Source organism: Danio rerio, chromosome 4 (assembly GCF_049306965.1).
Source record: "Danio rerio strain Tuebingen ecotype United States chromosome 4, GRCz12tu, whole genome shotgun sequence".
Classification (NCBI taxonomy): Eukaryota; Metazoa; Chordata; class Actinopteri; order Cypriniformes; family Danionidae; genus Danio; species Danio rerio.
In genome coordinates, this window is record NC_133179.1 from 41,678,559 (window position 1) to 41,692,085 (window position 13,527).

General features: G+C 37.7%; 1 protein-coding gene and 1 long non-coding RNA gene across 2 annotated transcripts; both read right to left on the reverse strand.

Moving 5' to 3' along the window:
- si:ch211-209n20.1 lies at positions 1 to 8,490 on the reverse strand. The gene is made up of 7 exons (XM_021475498.3): positions 8,267 to 8,490; positions 7,739 to 7,933; positions 7,520 to 7,647; positions 5,336 to 5,445; positions 1,891 to 2,081; positions 450 to 692; positions 1 to 348 (listed from the first exon to the last, which is right to left on the reverse strand). Exons 2-7 carry the CDS (start codon positions 7,911 to 7,913, stop codon positions 59 to 61), a joined length of 1,137 nt encoding a protein of 378 aa, XP_021331173.2. The 5' UTR covers positions 7,914 to 7,933; positions 8,267 to 8,490; the 3' UTR covers positions 1 to 58.
- A 2,818-nt stretch (positions 8,491 to 11,308) lies between these two features.
- On the reverse strand, positions 11,309 to 13,053 carry LOC141381775 (uncharacterized). Its single transcript, XR_012402430.1, has 2 exons — positions 13,003 to 13,053; positions 11,309 to 12,113 (listed from the first exon to the last, which is right to left on the reverse strand). It is a non-coding gene; the product is annotated as an uncharacterized lncRNA (long non-coding RNA).
- Positions 13,054 to 13,527: the final 474 nt, after the last annotated feature.

Below are 13,527 nucleotides of genomic sequence, written 5' to 3' on the forward strand. Positions count from 1 at the left end.
GGTCAGTCTATGCAAGACTAGTTTGTTGGTGAGCCAGGGCATATTGTTTGGTTAAGATCTAGCCTACCTCAAGAACCTTCAGGTGCTTCCCATCAGTGTCCTTGAATGATCGAGCCATGAAGGCTTGCGTAGCCTTGCTGCTGAGGCGTTGGTGCTCTGAGGAGACTTGCTCCAGCTCCAGGGGGAAGGAGCACTTAACCTTCTCCATTCCTCTCTGGTACACCTCCAGACCCTCCTGCGTTGCGGCCACATTCTCAATCTGGGCCATGGCAATCACTGCGTTCTCCAGACAAGGCACAGCCCCACTGGAGATTGTGTTCACGTACATCTTTGTTAGATTACCCAGAACTTTCAAAGAAGAAAAGAAATCAAGAACAATGATATGGAAAAGGCACTGAACAAGAGATCACTGTAAACAGGCAAACTCTTCAAATTCCCTTTAAAATCACCTCTGCCAGTGACCGTGTGTCCATCTTTCAATCGCTTCACTTCGCTCTTGTCAAAGACAAACTTACAGAAACGTTTGGTGACCTCCAGGAACTCAGTGGAAAGGTCAGCAGGACTCAAGCTCTCCAGAGTGGACATTTTCTCTGGAGCTGTTGGAAATGGGAAAGTGAAGCATGTCCTGGTGGGAAAGAATTTTTGAATGCACTCCCTGGGAAGGTTGAAGCTTGTTATTTTTTTCGAAGTGCCTAGAACAGATAAACACAAGAGTTTTATCAGTTCTAAAGAATAATGAGGGTCTGTGTATGTTTTGATCATTTATTTTTCAAAATGAAATTAAGCAGAAACAAGAAAATTGCCTCTTTTTTTCAGAACAAACTAAAATCTACATATTTAGATTTTCGTTGTTTGTTTTTTTTCACAGTAGAATAAAGCTGAAAATGCATGCAGAAGTTTTATAAATCTCAATTTTTGTTTGCATGTGCCATTTTAAGTAATTCAGCATATGTTTATTTTTAGGATGGTTTCTAAGTTAAGTTTTATAGAAGCCCCTGGGTTTAATTTTGCTTGAGCAAATAGTAGCGTAGCCTAAATAACATCATACATTTACCGGCAGTCCATATGAGGTTGATCTGCTGCAAATAGTCAAGCATGCTATTTTTCATTTATAACACTGCAACTGACATTGCAGACCGACTGTCTTTAAAATGTTAATTAATTCATTTAAAAAACTTAAAACGGCTGCATAGCAGAATTTAACGGGAAGCAAATTGTATATGTACAAGTGTGCTTCAGAGCAGTTTAAAAGTGAAGGCAAACCAAGGGTTATGTGCTGTGCCAATGTGTTATTACGCTTTGTCCAACATTTATTACTTTAACAAAATTAGGCCAAGCCTACTAAGAAAAACAATGTGTCTAAAAAGCTGTAGCCTTATAATTTGCTGTTACTGCTAAAATAAATTTGATATTTTTCCTTATTTGCCAGCTTAATACTTCTAACCACTGAACTATTAAACGGCTCTGCACTGGTGTTTCGAAAAAAGCCAAAACTTTTCTAATATTTTGTTTTGACATTCAACCACACATCCAAAAACCCAATCAAGAGTTGTTGTTTTTTGTTTCTAAATACTGCAAAGCTGCATTCTATACTATATGCAGTAGCAGATGATTGGTGTTTATCTCTCTGTTTTGTTGTTTTTCTTTGTTTTGTGCAGTATAAGTTGATTTTTTTCCCACTGGCTACATTTTCATGTTATATTGTTTTGTGTGAACACATGACTTATTGAAGTTTTCAATAGATGTGTTTTTGGCTTCTTTATTTTGTATACAAATTTAAACAGTACATTCAAAATTTGGCAGCTACAGTCTTATCCAGTATGTGGTATCAGAGTAATGTTGATCTGTTAACAAAGTTGTAAGAGCTCATGAGATTCAGCAGTATATTACCAGGTTTCAGCTTCAGAGCAAACTCTAGATATTCATCCTCTGTGGCATCTTTGCCATCAATCTTTCGCTCGAGGGTGAAGTCCCTCACAGACCAGATGAAACTAGGAAAGAATTTTACAAACTCAGTGGAATCATCAACATCTTCATCTGACGATTTGACCTTGATGCACTCTGTTAGTTCAGTAACATATCTGGCAGATTGTTCAGGTAGAAACATAAAGTGACTGTCCAACCACTCGATAAGCATTCATTAGGGCTGCCCTCAACTAAAGATGTTGTGTCACTCATATAGTGTTGAATGAGGAAAACATGTAATGGTCAATACAACGTCTAATTTTCCAGAAAGAAAAGTAAGAATTCCAGAAAAACTATCAGCCGTATTGTGATCTCATTCTCTTCAAGTGTGCATGCACAGTATCTTGGGCAAACTGAAAAAAATAGTTATCTTTTTTTAATTTAAATGTAAATAAAATTTAAGAGACAGTTAAATTTTATTGGTGATTCTAAATATGAAAATCAATTGTAAGCTGGCCAAACCATTTGGAAGAATTTGTTGTTTTTCCTATTCCCCACACATCTGAAATCTTGACTACTTTGTAAGATGGCACATCAGATTATCTTGTGGGGCCAGGAGTAACTGCTCTCAGTCAGGGCAGTTAATATTCTGGGCACCAGAATGTGGGAGCAAATATCCTGTCAAGAAAGAGGCTCAATGTTCCAAACTTAGCAATTTTGTTGCTAGATTTAGCAACTTTTCATACTATCCTAGCAACTTTTTTATTTTTTTCAAAAAGCACCTAGCAACAAATTTAGCAATTTTTAACATTAATTTGGCTACTTTTAGCAATTTTTAAAAAGTGACTCAAAAGAGCAGTGGCTGCAGGCTTCAGTCACTAGAGTAAATTGCTAGCTCAGATTGTTTTTCATAACTGTTAATTTACTGATGTTTGTTAACATGTATAAGTGTTGGTAATTTAGGTAGCAATAAATTCCATTAGTGCTATAATTGTTTTCACTTTCACAAACTTGTTAATTTCACAACTTATAAAAAGTAAGTACACAAGCTGCAATTGTTAAAAAAATGTAACTGTTTATTATCAGTTATATTTAAAACTAAAAAATTCTTATCAAAAAGTGTTTGTATTACTTTTACGAATAATCAACTCTACGTTTTCATACAAATCTAAATGGACATATTTCAAATAATGTTTTTGCTGAGATGGCCAGTCAATTTGAGAAAACAGTAATTGTTTTGTATACTACATAAAGATGTTGGTTTGAGTTGCGATTATGCAATTATGTCATCATGCAAAGTAATATGTCAATAAGAACCTACTCACTCTGGTCCCCCAGGCTCTGTGATTGGTTGGGGAAATTCCAAATTGCACCAAAAAACAAACGATTACAATTGGCTTAAGTCTGGCAATGAAAATTTGGGACATTGCAATCTGCAGAACCTGAAAACTTAAAAAGAAAAGAAAAAAGAACCTATTCATTGTGCATCTGGATGTAATGTTTTAATATAATATAATACATGGCGCCTCAGAGAGTAGAGACAGTCTCCAGGAGTTACCTATGTGTGTGCGCTTAGAGATGTGTGTGTATGTGGTCCTTTACTGACTCAGTAGGTGCAGAGAATAATGTCAAACAGCCATGTGTGTATGGTTTATCGTCGCAAAATGCGCCTAAAAGTCCTACATGACAACAATAGTTTGATTATGGCGTTTACATGTCGGTACTGCACAGCAATATTGCCACTAAAATAGGAATACCCCACATGTCTCAGTTCAAATTGTATTCACGACGATTTTGACTTGCTTATGAGATAAGCATATCTAACGTGCTATTTGGATGCAGCAACTTTTGAACTCCCATGAAAAAAGTGTTTTTGTCACACTCACCCAAGCAAACGAGTGATGCGCAACACTGAGGCAGCCCTGATTGCCAGCTGTGTGCAAAGCACTTGGGCCCCGTTTAAACTAATGCATTTTAGTTTGAAAACGCATACGTTTTGCTACGGTTACGCCATCCGTCCACACTACGCCGGAGTTTTCGAGCGCCGAAAATGGAGCGTTTTAAAAATGCTGAAGAGGCCGTTTTTATCCGAAAAAGGTGCAGCTCCGTCTTAGTGTGGATGGTGGAAACGGAGACATCTGAAAACGGAGGCGGGGCTGCCGACATCCGCCTGTATGATTGGGGCTTTTGCTCAATATTAAGTAGCCTACACACAGTTAAAGTTCTGCATCCTCTCCTTGTAAGTTCAGACTTTGCAAGTTTGATATGGAAAACAGACTCCCAAGAACATGTCAGGTACATTTTCAACGGGAACACTGTACTTTATCACCTCATTCACATCATCCTGGCTACATTGTTTCTAAACAATAAAATAAAAACATGAAGGAACTGCTGTTTTCATTTTGATATTAACAACTTAAAAGACAGCAGAAATGTGGGGGCGTTGTGCAGCATCTATGAGCGTCATCTTCACTGTGTGGATATTTATAACAAAACGAAGCCTAACATTGCTGCCTCCTTTCATTTTCATTAAAAATACAAAACATACCCTCTCTTTTTCTGAATATCAGTTTTAATAATCAATAATGGCCATTACAAAAGTATAACATACAATAAGTTTATACATTATAGGAAATAAAGGCAAGCAATTACTCAATATACACAGTGTACGTGCTTGGATTAATTATTAATTTATCTCTGCGATCAGCCAAAACACGTTACCTGAGAACAAGTATCCTAATAGATTCAAAAGACCAAAGTCGGGGAATATGTTGTTGGATATAGACAACAAGATGAATTAAATATCACGTTTAGCAAATATAGTGAGATTAGATCCAGCAGGAGATCCTTGATGAACACTCCAACTAGCAGAGCTCTCATCTGGGTAGACAGGCTGCAGCGCTTGCCAGAGAGTGTATGTGTGATCACATGATGTGCGTTTTGGTGTAGACGAAGAGCTGTTCAGAAACGCTAGGTGAAAAGCTAGTGTGGACAAGGATCGTTTTCATTCCAAAACGCCGTTTTAAAACAAAAATGCACTAGTGTAAACGGGGCCTTGATGTGCAGTTAAAATCCAAATCTGCCTCAAATCTTCAATGCTAATTTCACTCTCACTCTTCATCATAACATCACAACTCACAAGACAACTGTTCACCTCGACAAGATATCTCGTCGTGATTTAGTCTCATGAGATCTTGTAGCCCAAGATCTCGTCACACCCCCAGTAACTAAAGCTACAGCTCATAAAATACTTTTTACATCTGAAATTTTCAGTAAAGAAAGTAAATGTAAAGACAATGTGTTTCCTCATAATAACCTTTACTCACATAGGAAAATAAAAATGTAACAAAAAAAAAAAAAGACTAAAAGTAAACTACAAAGTAGTGTTGTATTTGTGTTTCCTTGTGTAGACATGTGTTAAGAAGGATACTGGAGCTCCTCTATGGCCCTGTTGTCGATCGTTCCACTGCTGTTGTAAACCAAAGTGCTGCTCAGGAGCACAGCCAGACAGAAGATGTTGGTGTCATGCTTCGAGTCACCCTGAGAAAGAGAAGCAAATTCTTGAACATAGAATAATCTGGAAATACTCTATAGCATTTTTTTTTTTACTTTACTTATTAACTTTAACATTAATTGCAGTAAAATTCTTCACACCACAACACCCTGACAGCATCTGACTCCTCGCTGGATCCATTTTCAAATCGACACATCTGTTTCACACCATTAATATAGATCCAGACCGGACTAAAATTACTGAGCTGGAAATACAGAGGCAAAATTAATGTGGGTCATATGGCCAGCAGAGATTAGAAGTAACGAAGTACAAATACTTTGTTACTGTACTTCAGTAGATTTTTCAGGTATCAGTACTTTACCCCACCATTTGTTTTTTGACAACGTTTTACTTTTACTCCTTACATTTTTACACATATCTGTGCTTTCCACTCACTACAATTTTAAACCACGTTCGTAACTTTCATTTTCATGTGTTTAGTGGTGCAATCATGATTAGATCATGACAATTTAGTTCATATTAATAAATCAATAGGATGTAACACTCTCACATTTACACACACTAATACACTAGGCCAATTTAGTTTATCTATTCACCCATACAATAAATCTGTAGAATTTGAATTTTATTTAAGATCTATTCCCCATGTCTTTTTACTGATATTTACCTAGTGAAACTAAAACTTGTAGTAGTAATGGGTACTTATATATATATATATATATATATATATATATATATATATATATATATATATATATATATATATATATACATACATGTTTTCAGGCCATATTCATATACTTTTACTTGAGTACAAAAGTCTAGTCAGTACTTTAACTTTTATCAGAGTCGTTTTAAACATGAGTATCTGTACTTCTACTTGGGTAAAGTATGTGTGTGTACCTTTGCCATCTCAGCTGGCCAGACAGCAAAAACTTTTGGCCCAGATAGTTCAAAATCTTTTTTTACTTATCCAGACCAGCACTGGGCCAACTCCGGAAGTGATCAATTAATTTGGTTAGCTGTGTTCAATTAGGGTTAAAGCTGAACTATGCATAGCTGTGTCCCTTCAGGAACTGAGTTTGACACCTCTGCCTTAAGCTATAAACACACAAAAAGGTTGAAAGTACTGCTATGTACATTTAAACAAGTACTGTGCCAAATAAAATATCACCTGGGAATCTAATGTTAGAGCTTACACAAAAGCCTTTAGTTAACTGTAAACATTCAAAAAGTATAAATAAATAAAATAAATTTAAACATTTGAGTATTTTTGATAAAATGTTCCTTAACGCTGAGTGAAGTTTATTTATAAAATAATCTTGAGAGGATAACTGGCTTATGATTGACCACAGCTGGTCCCGCATTAGCTATCACATAATTTACCAATCAGATGAATCCAAACACACATAAACAGCTGAATTTTCCTTACCTTAGCCGTCTTCATCTCGAAGAATCCCCCTGTACACTCTAATTTCTTTTCCTCTTCCCTAGCATAATACAGGGGAGTTCTCAAGACCTTCCTGAGCTTAGACTCCCCTCACCTGATGAAACAGGTGGGAGCCCTGGGCTCAAAAATCTTAAAAGCTTGGTGCTCTCTCCTATAACAGCATGCCAAACATGCATTTACTTATCAATAATCAGCTAAGTGTGAACTCTTGAAACTACTTAATGTGCTTACATAATGTTTAGCAAGCTTAAAATGTTGCTTCACAATAAGAATCTGAATAATTACCACCTAAAACTAATGCAGCAGAAGTTAATTTTAAAAACCAAAATAATTCAAATGAAATCCAAATTCACTAAAAATAAAGTCACATATTCTATTTACCAATAAAATCTCTATATTTTAGATCTTGTTGTTTTTTTACTAAGAAGAATGAGGGGTTAGTGACACAATTGGGAATAGGATGCAATAAATGTCTTGTGTCATTTGTAAATTTATAATACAGTTTTTATCAAACCAACTGGATACAACTAGACTATTATTATTAAACTACTTGACTATTATACATCTATTTGTTCTTAACTCATGCTGGGTTCTGGTACTAACTGCTCCAATACTGTTCTTAGATAGTAGTAATTCAGGGGTTACTTTACCTTTTCCACATCTCCGAGTCCCTCAGTGTCCAGCAGCACGAGAGTGGTTCCTGTTTTAGTGGGATGGGGCACACACCACATCCAGATGCCCTTTGTCTTGGATTCAATAGTGCCGCCCAGAGCAAATCCTAAAGGATAACACATGTCAGAAACTCACACAATGGCTTACAGGTAGCTTTGATCTGCTTGACATGTGGACGCTGTTTGTGTATGTCTAACCTGTTTGTTTCCCAGCCAGGTGGTTCATCAGGTAGGACTTCCCGGTGCGGTAGAGACCCACCACGGCCACCACCACCACCGGCTGCTGGATCTGCTGCAAGACCTGCAGTGCCGCCGGCTGCACACACAGCTTCCCATCTGAGTCTGTGTTGATCAGGCACACTGGTTTGTCCATGCTTACTGAAAACACTGGAGCTGTTCAACCCATAAACACACGTAACTGAAGAGATCTGAGGAGCTGCAGTGTGCCAGAAGTCAAACACCTCAGTAATGCCACTGCAGTCAGCAGTCACAAATTACCAAGATCATGAGCATTTCCTTTATAACTTCACAGCTGATTGTGTGTGTGAAAGAGTTTCTCAACACACATAAACACGTTGAGAAGAAAAGCCCCAGAAAATACTTGCATTACACATATAATAATCTATAGATAAACTGAGGTTAACAGCAAACACTAGATATTGGACTCTCCATTTTAAAGAGCAGTACAAAATGTAGTAATACACTGAAAGAATGTATATTTCTTACCCTTTTGCTTAAGTTATCCGTCTAGCTTCGAGATGAGTTGCTTGCAAGCAAAAACTTCCAATATTGTAGCTTATTTTTAATACACAACTTTAATGCCTATTGGTCTAGATTGAGTTAAGGATTTTACTTAGATATCTTTGCTTTTTCTTTCCTGTTCTTCCTCCTCCTGTAAGCATTTGAGCAGCAGACTAACTCTGACTTTCACTTTTGAAATCAGCAGCTGCATACTGTAAAGCACATGACAGCAGATACAAAAGACTGGATTATCTGCATGCCAAACAATCACATAACAAGTCAAATACATCATCTTGGTTTTGGTGCCATTACTGCACAGATTGAAATCTTTTTTTTTTTGTTAAACTTGGGTATGATACACAGTGTACATTATGAACAGCGAATGTGAAATAGCATAACCCTAGAATTATCAAAATTTTTACTGTTCACCTCAGACCATTTTTTCCCCCAAATTAATCGACTGGAAAATTCCTTCTTATCTTGAGGAATTTCGTCTACTCAAAATTCCTATATGTGCCTGACACTGTCAAGGAGAAAAGTTAAGTTCTAGGGAAATCTTTTATTCGTAAACTGTATTGTGTAATTGAAGAGTTCAGGTGCCATTATTTTATTCCACCTGGATGCTATGAGGATAAACAAGAGACCAAGACCAAGCTGTCATTCATTTATATGGTGAGAATGAATGAATGACAGCTTCTAAAATTGCCTGAAAGGCATCCCTTTTTTGCCCAGTAGGCCTACCTTGTGTCAGGGTTCTGCCACTTTGGTCTTGTAAATTCTTGTTTTGGTGGCAGAGCTCTGACACTACTCCATGTCTGGTTCTGTTTCTTTCTCTGTGTGCGCGCGCGCGCCGTCGTGGGTGTACGCAGAGTGTGCGCGCTGCCACTTGATGTGGCCGCGCATGCTCTGCGTCCCTCAGACGCGCGCTCTTGTACTAGTGTTTGTGTTTGTTCTGTCAGCAGCTCGCTGCTTTATTCTCGGCGCCTCCGTCTAGTTGGTTTCAGTTTTGGTTGGCGCTGAGATGAAGCATGTGCGTTGCTTATGTGTGAGCGCACGGTAAGGTGTTTATCTATCATGTGCTCGTGTCTTGCGTCTCTTGTCAAAGCACGTGGCTCGGTGTTTACATTGTGGTCACGTGCTTTTGTCGTGTGCTTCAGTGTTGTGTTTGTTGTCATGAACATGCGGTTAATGAGTTCTCTCATTGGCTGCATGTTCTTGTTGTGTTATGTGAGCGCATGGCTTGTATTGTCTCTCTGTGTCATGCGCTCTATTGTCTTGTCCCACCCTCCTTGTTAACCCATTATTAGTTAATTGTGTTCACCTGTTTGTGTGTTAATTTTCTACAGTTTATATACCCCTCACTTTTGCTGTCCTGTGCCAGTTCGTCATCACTTGTTGTTTGAACCCTTGTCTTGTCTTGTCTTGTCTTGTCTTGTCTTGTCATGTTTCCAGTCCTGTTCCTGACCATCCAGCCCAGTGAAGTTTGTGGTAACGCTTTCTTTTACAACCCGCAAAGTACCGCGTAAGTACAGTGAAATTACAGTGTACTTTTCTGTACGTACTGTGTAAGTATAATGAACGTATGTGTAGGTATGAGGGAACAAACCGTAATGCTTGGGTAAAAAGGGGGTAACAACCAGATGTTCATCACGAAAATTACCGCGTAAGTACAGTGAAATAACGGTGTACTTTTCTGTACCTATAGTGTAAGTATAAATAACGTTTACGTAAGTATAAGGGAACAAACTGTAATGCTCGGGTAATAAGGGGGTAACAACCAGATATTTAGCATAAAAGGTACCGCGTAAGTACAGTGAAATAACGGTGTACTTTTCTTTAAATTGCAAATGAACAAACCATAATGTTTGCGTAAAAGGGGAGTAACAATAAGATATCCATCACGCAAAGAAGTATATTAAGTTTACGATGTACATTTCTTCAAGTATTGTATACATATAAAGAATTATGCAAGGATGGTGACAACCTATTGCTATCTGCGAATGTACTGTATATGCACCTGCGTGAGTACATTAGTACTCTTATTCAGTGCTTGGGTTTTATATGGGGTGTTTAATGAATAAAAGGTTTACAACCTGTGAAATTATGAACCCTTATTGTATACTGTATGTATTTTAAATCTGCAATTTAATATAAAATATATTTCCATACACTACTTACCTTATGTTTACTCGTCGATCTCACCAAAGCCATCAATGTCTCCATAACTCACTATCAACAAATAACTTTGCATGACATAGGCCTACCGTCAGGGTTCAAAGCAGATTAAAACAGGCTCGCATCTTTACTGCTGTTGCACAGGGGGGCTAACTGTTGCATTTCAGTAAATGTATAGCTGATGCTTTATAGAAAAATCTAGTAATTTGGTCTTTAATTAATAAAAACTGCTGCTGTAGTTTACTCTGTTCTTAGTGTTCAAGTATACACTAGTATGTTAAAGTTCAGCTTCTTCCCTCTTTGTTCCCTGTAGTTAAAGGGTAAATACAGTATTTGTTCCCTCCTTGTTCCCTGTACTTACAGGGTAAATACCACATTTGAGGGTTGTAAATTAAAGTGAAACTTTGTTCCTCCCTTGTTACCTCCTTGTTACCTGTACTTACAGGGTAAATACCACATTTGAGGGTTGTAAATTAAAGTGAAGCTTTGTTCCTCTCTTGTTACCTCCTTGTTACCTGTACTTACAGGGTAAATACCACATTTGAGGGTTGTAAATTAAAGTGAAGCTTTGTTCCTCTCTTGTTACCTCCTTGTTACCTGTACTTACAGGGTAAATACCACATTTGAGGGTTGTACATTAAAGTGAAGCTTTGTTCCTCTCTTGTTACCTCCTTGTTACCTGTACTTACAGGGTAAATACCACATTTGAGGGTTGTAAATTAAAGTGAAGCTTTGTTTCTCTCTTGTTACCTGTAGTTAAAGGGTAAATACAACATTTGTTCCCCCCTTGTTCCCTTTAGTTTACAATGTAAAATCTTCAAGGCAGTGAAATAAATATACAAACACACAATATATTTCTTCTTTACTTTGTAACCTTTATTTTAATAAATAAGCATTTTAAAAGACTTCATATTAATCAAACATTGTCTTGTCTATCATTGCCTATACTCATTCATTTTCTCTTCGGCTTTGTCCTTTTGTTAATCTGGGGTCGCCACAGTGGAATAAACCACCATCTTATCCAGCATATGTTTTACGCAGTGGATGCCCTTCCAGCTGCAACCCATCTCTGGGAAACATCCATACACACCCACTCACACGCATTCACTACGGACAATTTAGTCTACCCAATTCACCTGTACCGCATGTCTTTAGACTGTGAGGGAAACCGGAGCACCCGGAGGAAACCCACGCGAACGCAGGGAGAACTCCATGCAGAAACCTTCTTGATGTGAGGAAACAGCACTACCTACTGTGCCACCGTGTTGCCACCCAGCTGCAACCCATCACTGGGAAACATCCATACATACTCATTCACACACATACACTACGGACAATTTTACCTTACCCAATGTCACCACATATTTTTGGACTTGTGGGAGCACCCGGAGGAAACCCACGCTAACATGGGGAGAACATGCAAACTCCACACAGAAATGCCAACTGACCCAGCCGAGGCTCGAACCAGCGACCTTCTTGCTGTGAGGCGATTGTGCTACCCACTGCGCCTGCCTATACTCAAACAGCAAAATAACACATTATTTCCTTCCCCCTTTTTTTCTGGCATCTCTTGCTTGGCTTCCTCTTCTGCTCTTCTCAGCTTCCACTGAGGACTCTGATGGTGAGTGGCTGATGAAATCCCATGGGTCTTGCTGCTCTGCATTTATATAAAATATATGAACAGACAGAAAGGCTTTTAGTAAGCTATAGACATGTTTATTTTCCTGTTTAATGTGTGTGTAGTGGTTGTCCAACAATTTCACACACTAAACATTTACAGATACCATACAGACACTATACATTACTATCAAACAAAAGTACTATGATCAGATCATATGGGAGATTGTGATCATTTATAGTGATAATAATTAAAGCGCAGAGGGGAAAAGGCTTAAATATATGTGCAGGCAGTATAGACTTTGAAGTAAAGATTATTTGCAGTTCAGTGTACATATTTAAATTCTGTGTCACTCATTAAATGGTAAGTAAATGTAACGTTTGGGTTAACTACCCCTAAGGTTAGTTTTTGATTAAAGTACATGTCTTAACCCATCATTAGTCCTAAATAAAGTGAAAGATAACATAATATGGTTGATGTACTGTTATGGACCCTTTTTACATTTCAGCACAGTGAATGGGAAAGTACAACACATTTTTTTTACAATCTTCTTTGCTCAAATAAAATGAAAACTTTACGATGGTGTTGTCTCGACAATTAGAAAAATAAAAAAATAGTGTGAAACTGATAACGCCAGCAAGAAGAGAGAATAACTTCTAATTTACTCATGACCATAGACACTGTTTGAAACACCTCGCACATGTAATCATATTATATAATGCATACGTAAACACAAATAAATGTTATTTTATAAAAAAATCATATAAAAAACTCAAGGATTTTAGATCCTGATGATCGTTAAACGCGTCATAACAGTGTTGTGAAAAGGGTGTAATTGTTAAAAATAGGTACAAACATCAGATATAAACAAAAACCTAAACAAACACTTCTATGTACATAACGTCATAAAAATACTTGTTTTATTTACCTCGCGCTGCCGTCCTTGTACTGCCGTGAACAGGAAAATCTGGGAATGGAGGACGGAGAGTTGAATCGATTCGTCTTCAACAAACCGATCAGTGTGACATCAAAACATCGCGAGAACAACAGACAGCTCCATGTGCATTTGAATCCATCTCGCGATATTGTATCACTTCAGGTACGCGCCTACTGATTTGTTGATTCAAACGAGTTGTGAATCAAGAAGCCTCTAAAGATCCGAATCAAACTGCAGCAGCACGCCACGAGGTTTTGCTCAGACTGTTGGGACGTTTGGAATTGCTCCGTCTTGTCACCATGTAACACATGTGAGTAAATCGTTGTCAGTAAATAAGGCTATTGTTACGATTAGAAATTGTGCATTAACCAGATTATATTTATTTTGTTTCATTTGTTTTTAGCGTAACATTAACGTTAGTTCATGGCCGAATCTAAACGGCCAGCAGCGAATATTTACCAATGTTTACTGTCGTTTACTTTGCACATCTTAGAAATGTTGCCAAAGTTCCTCTGG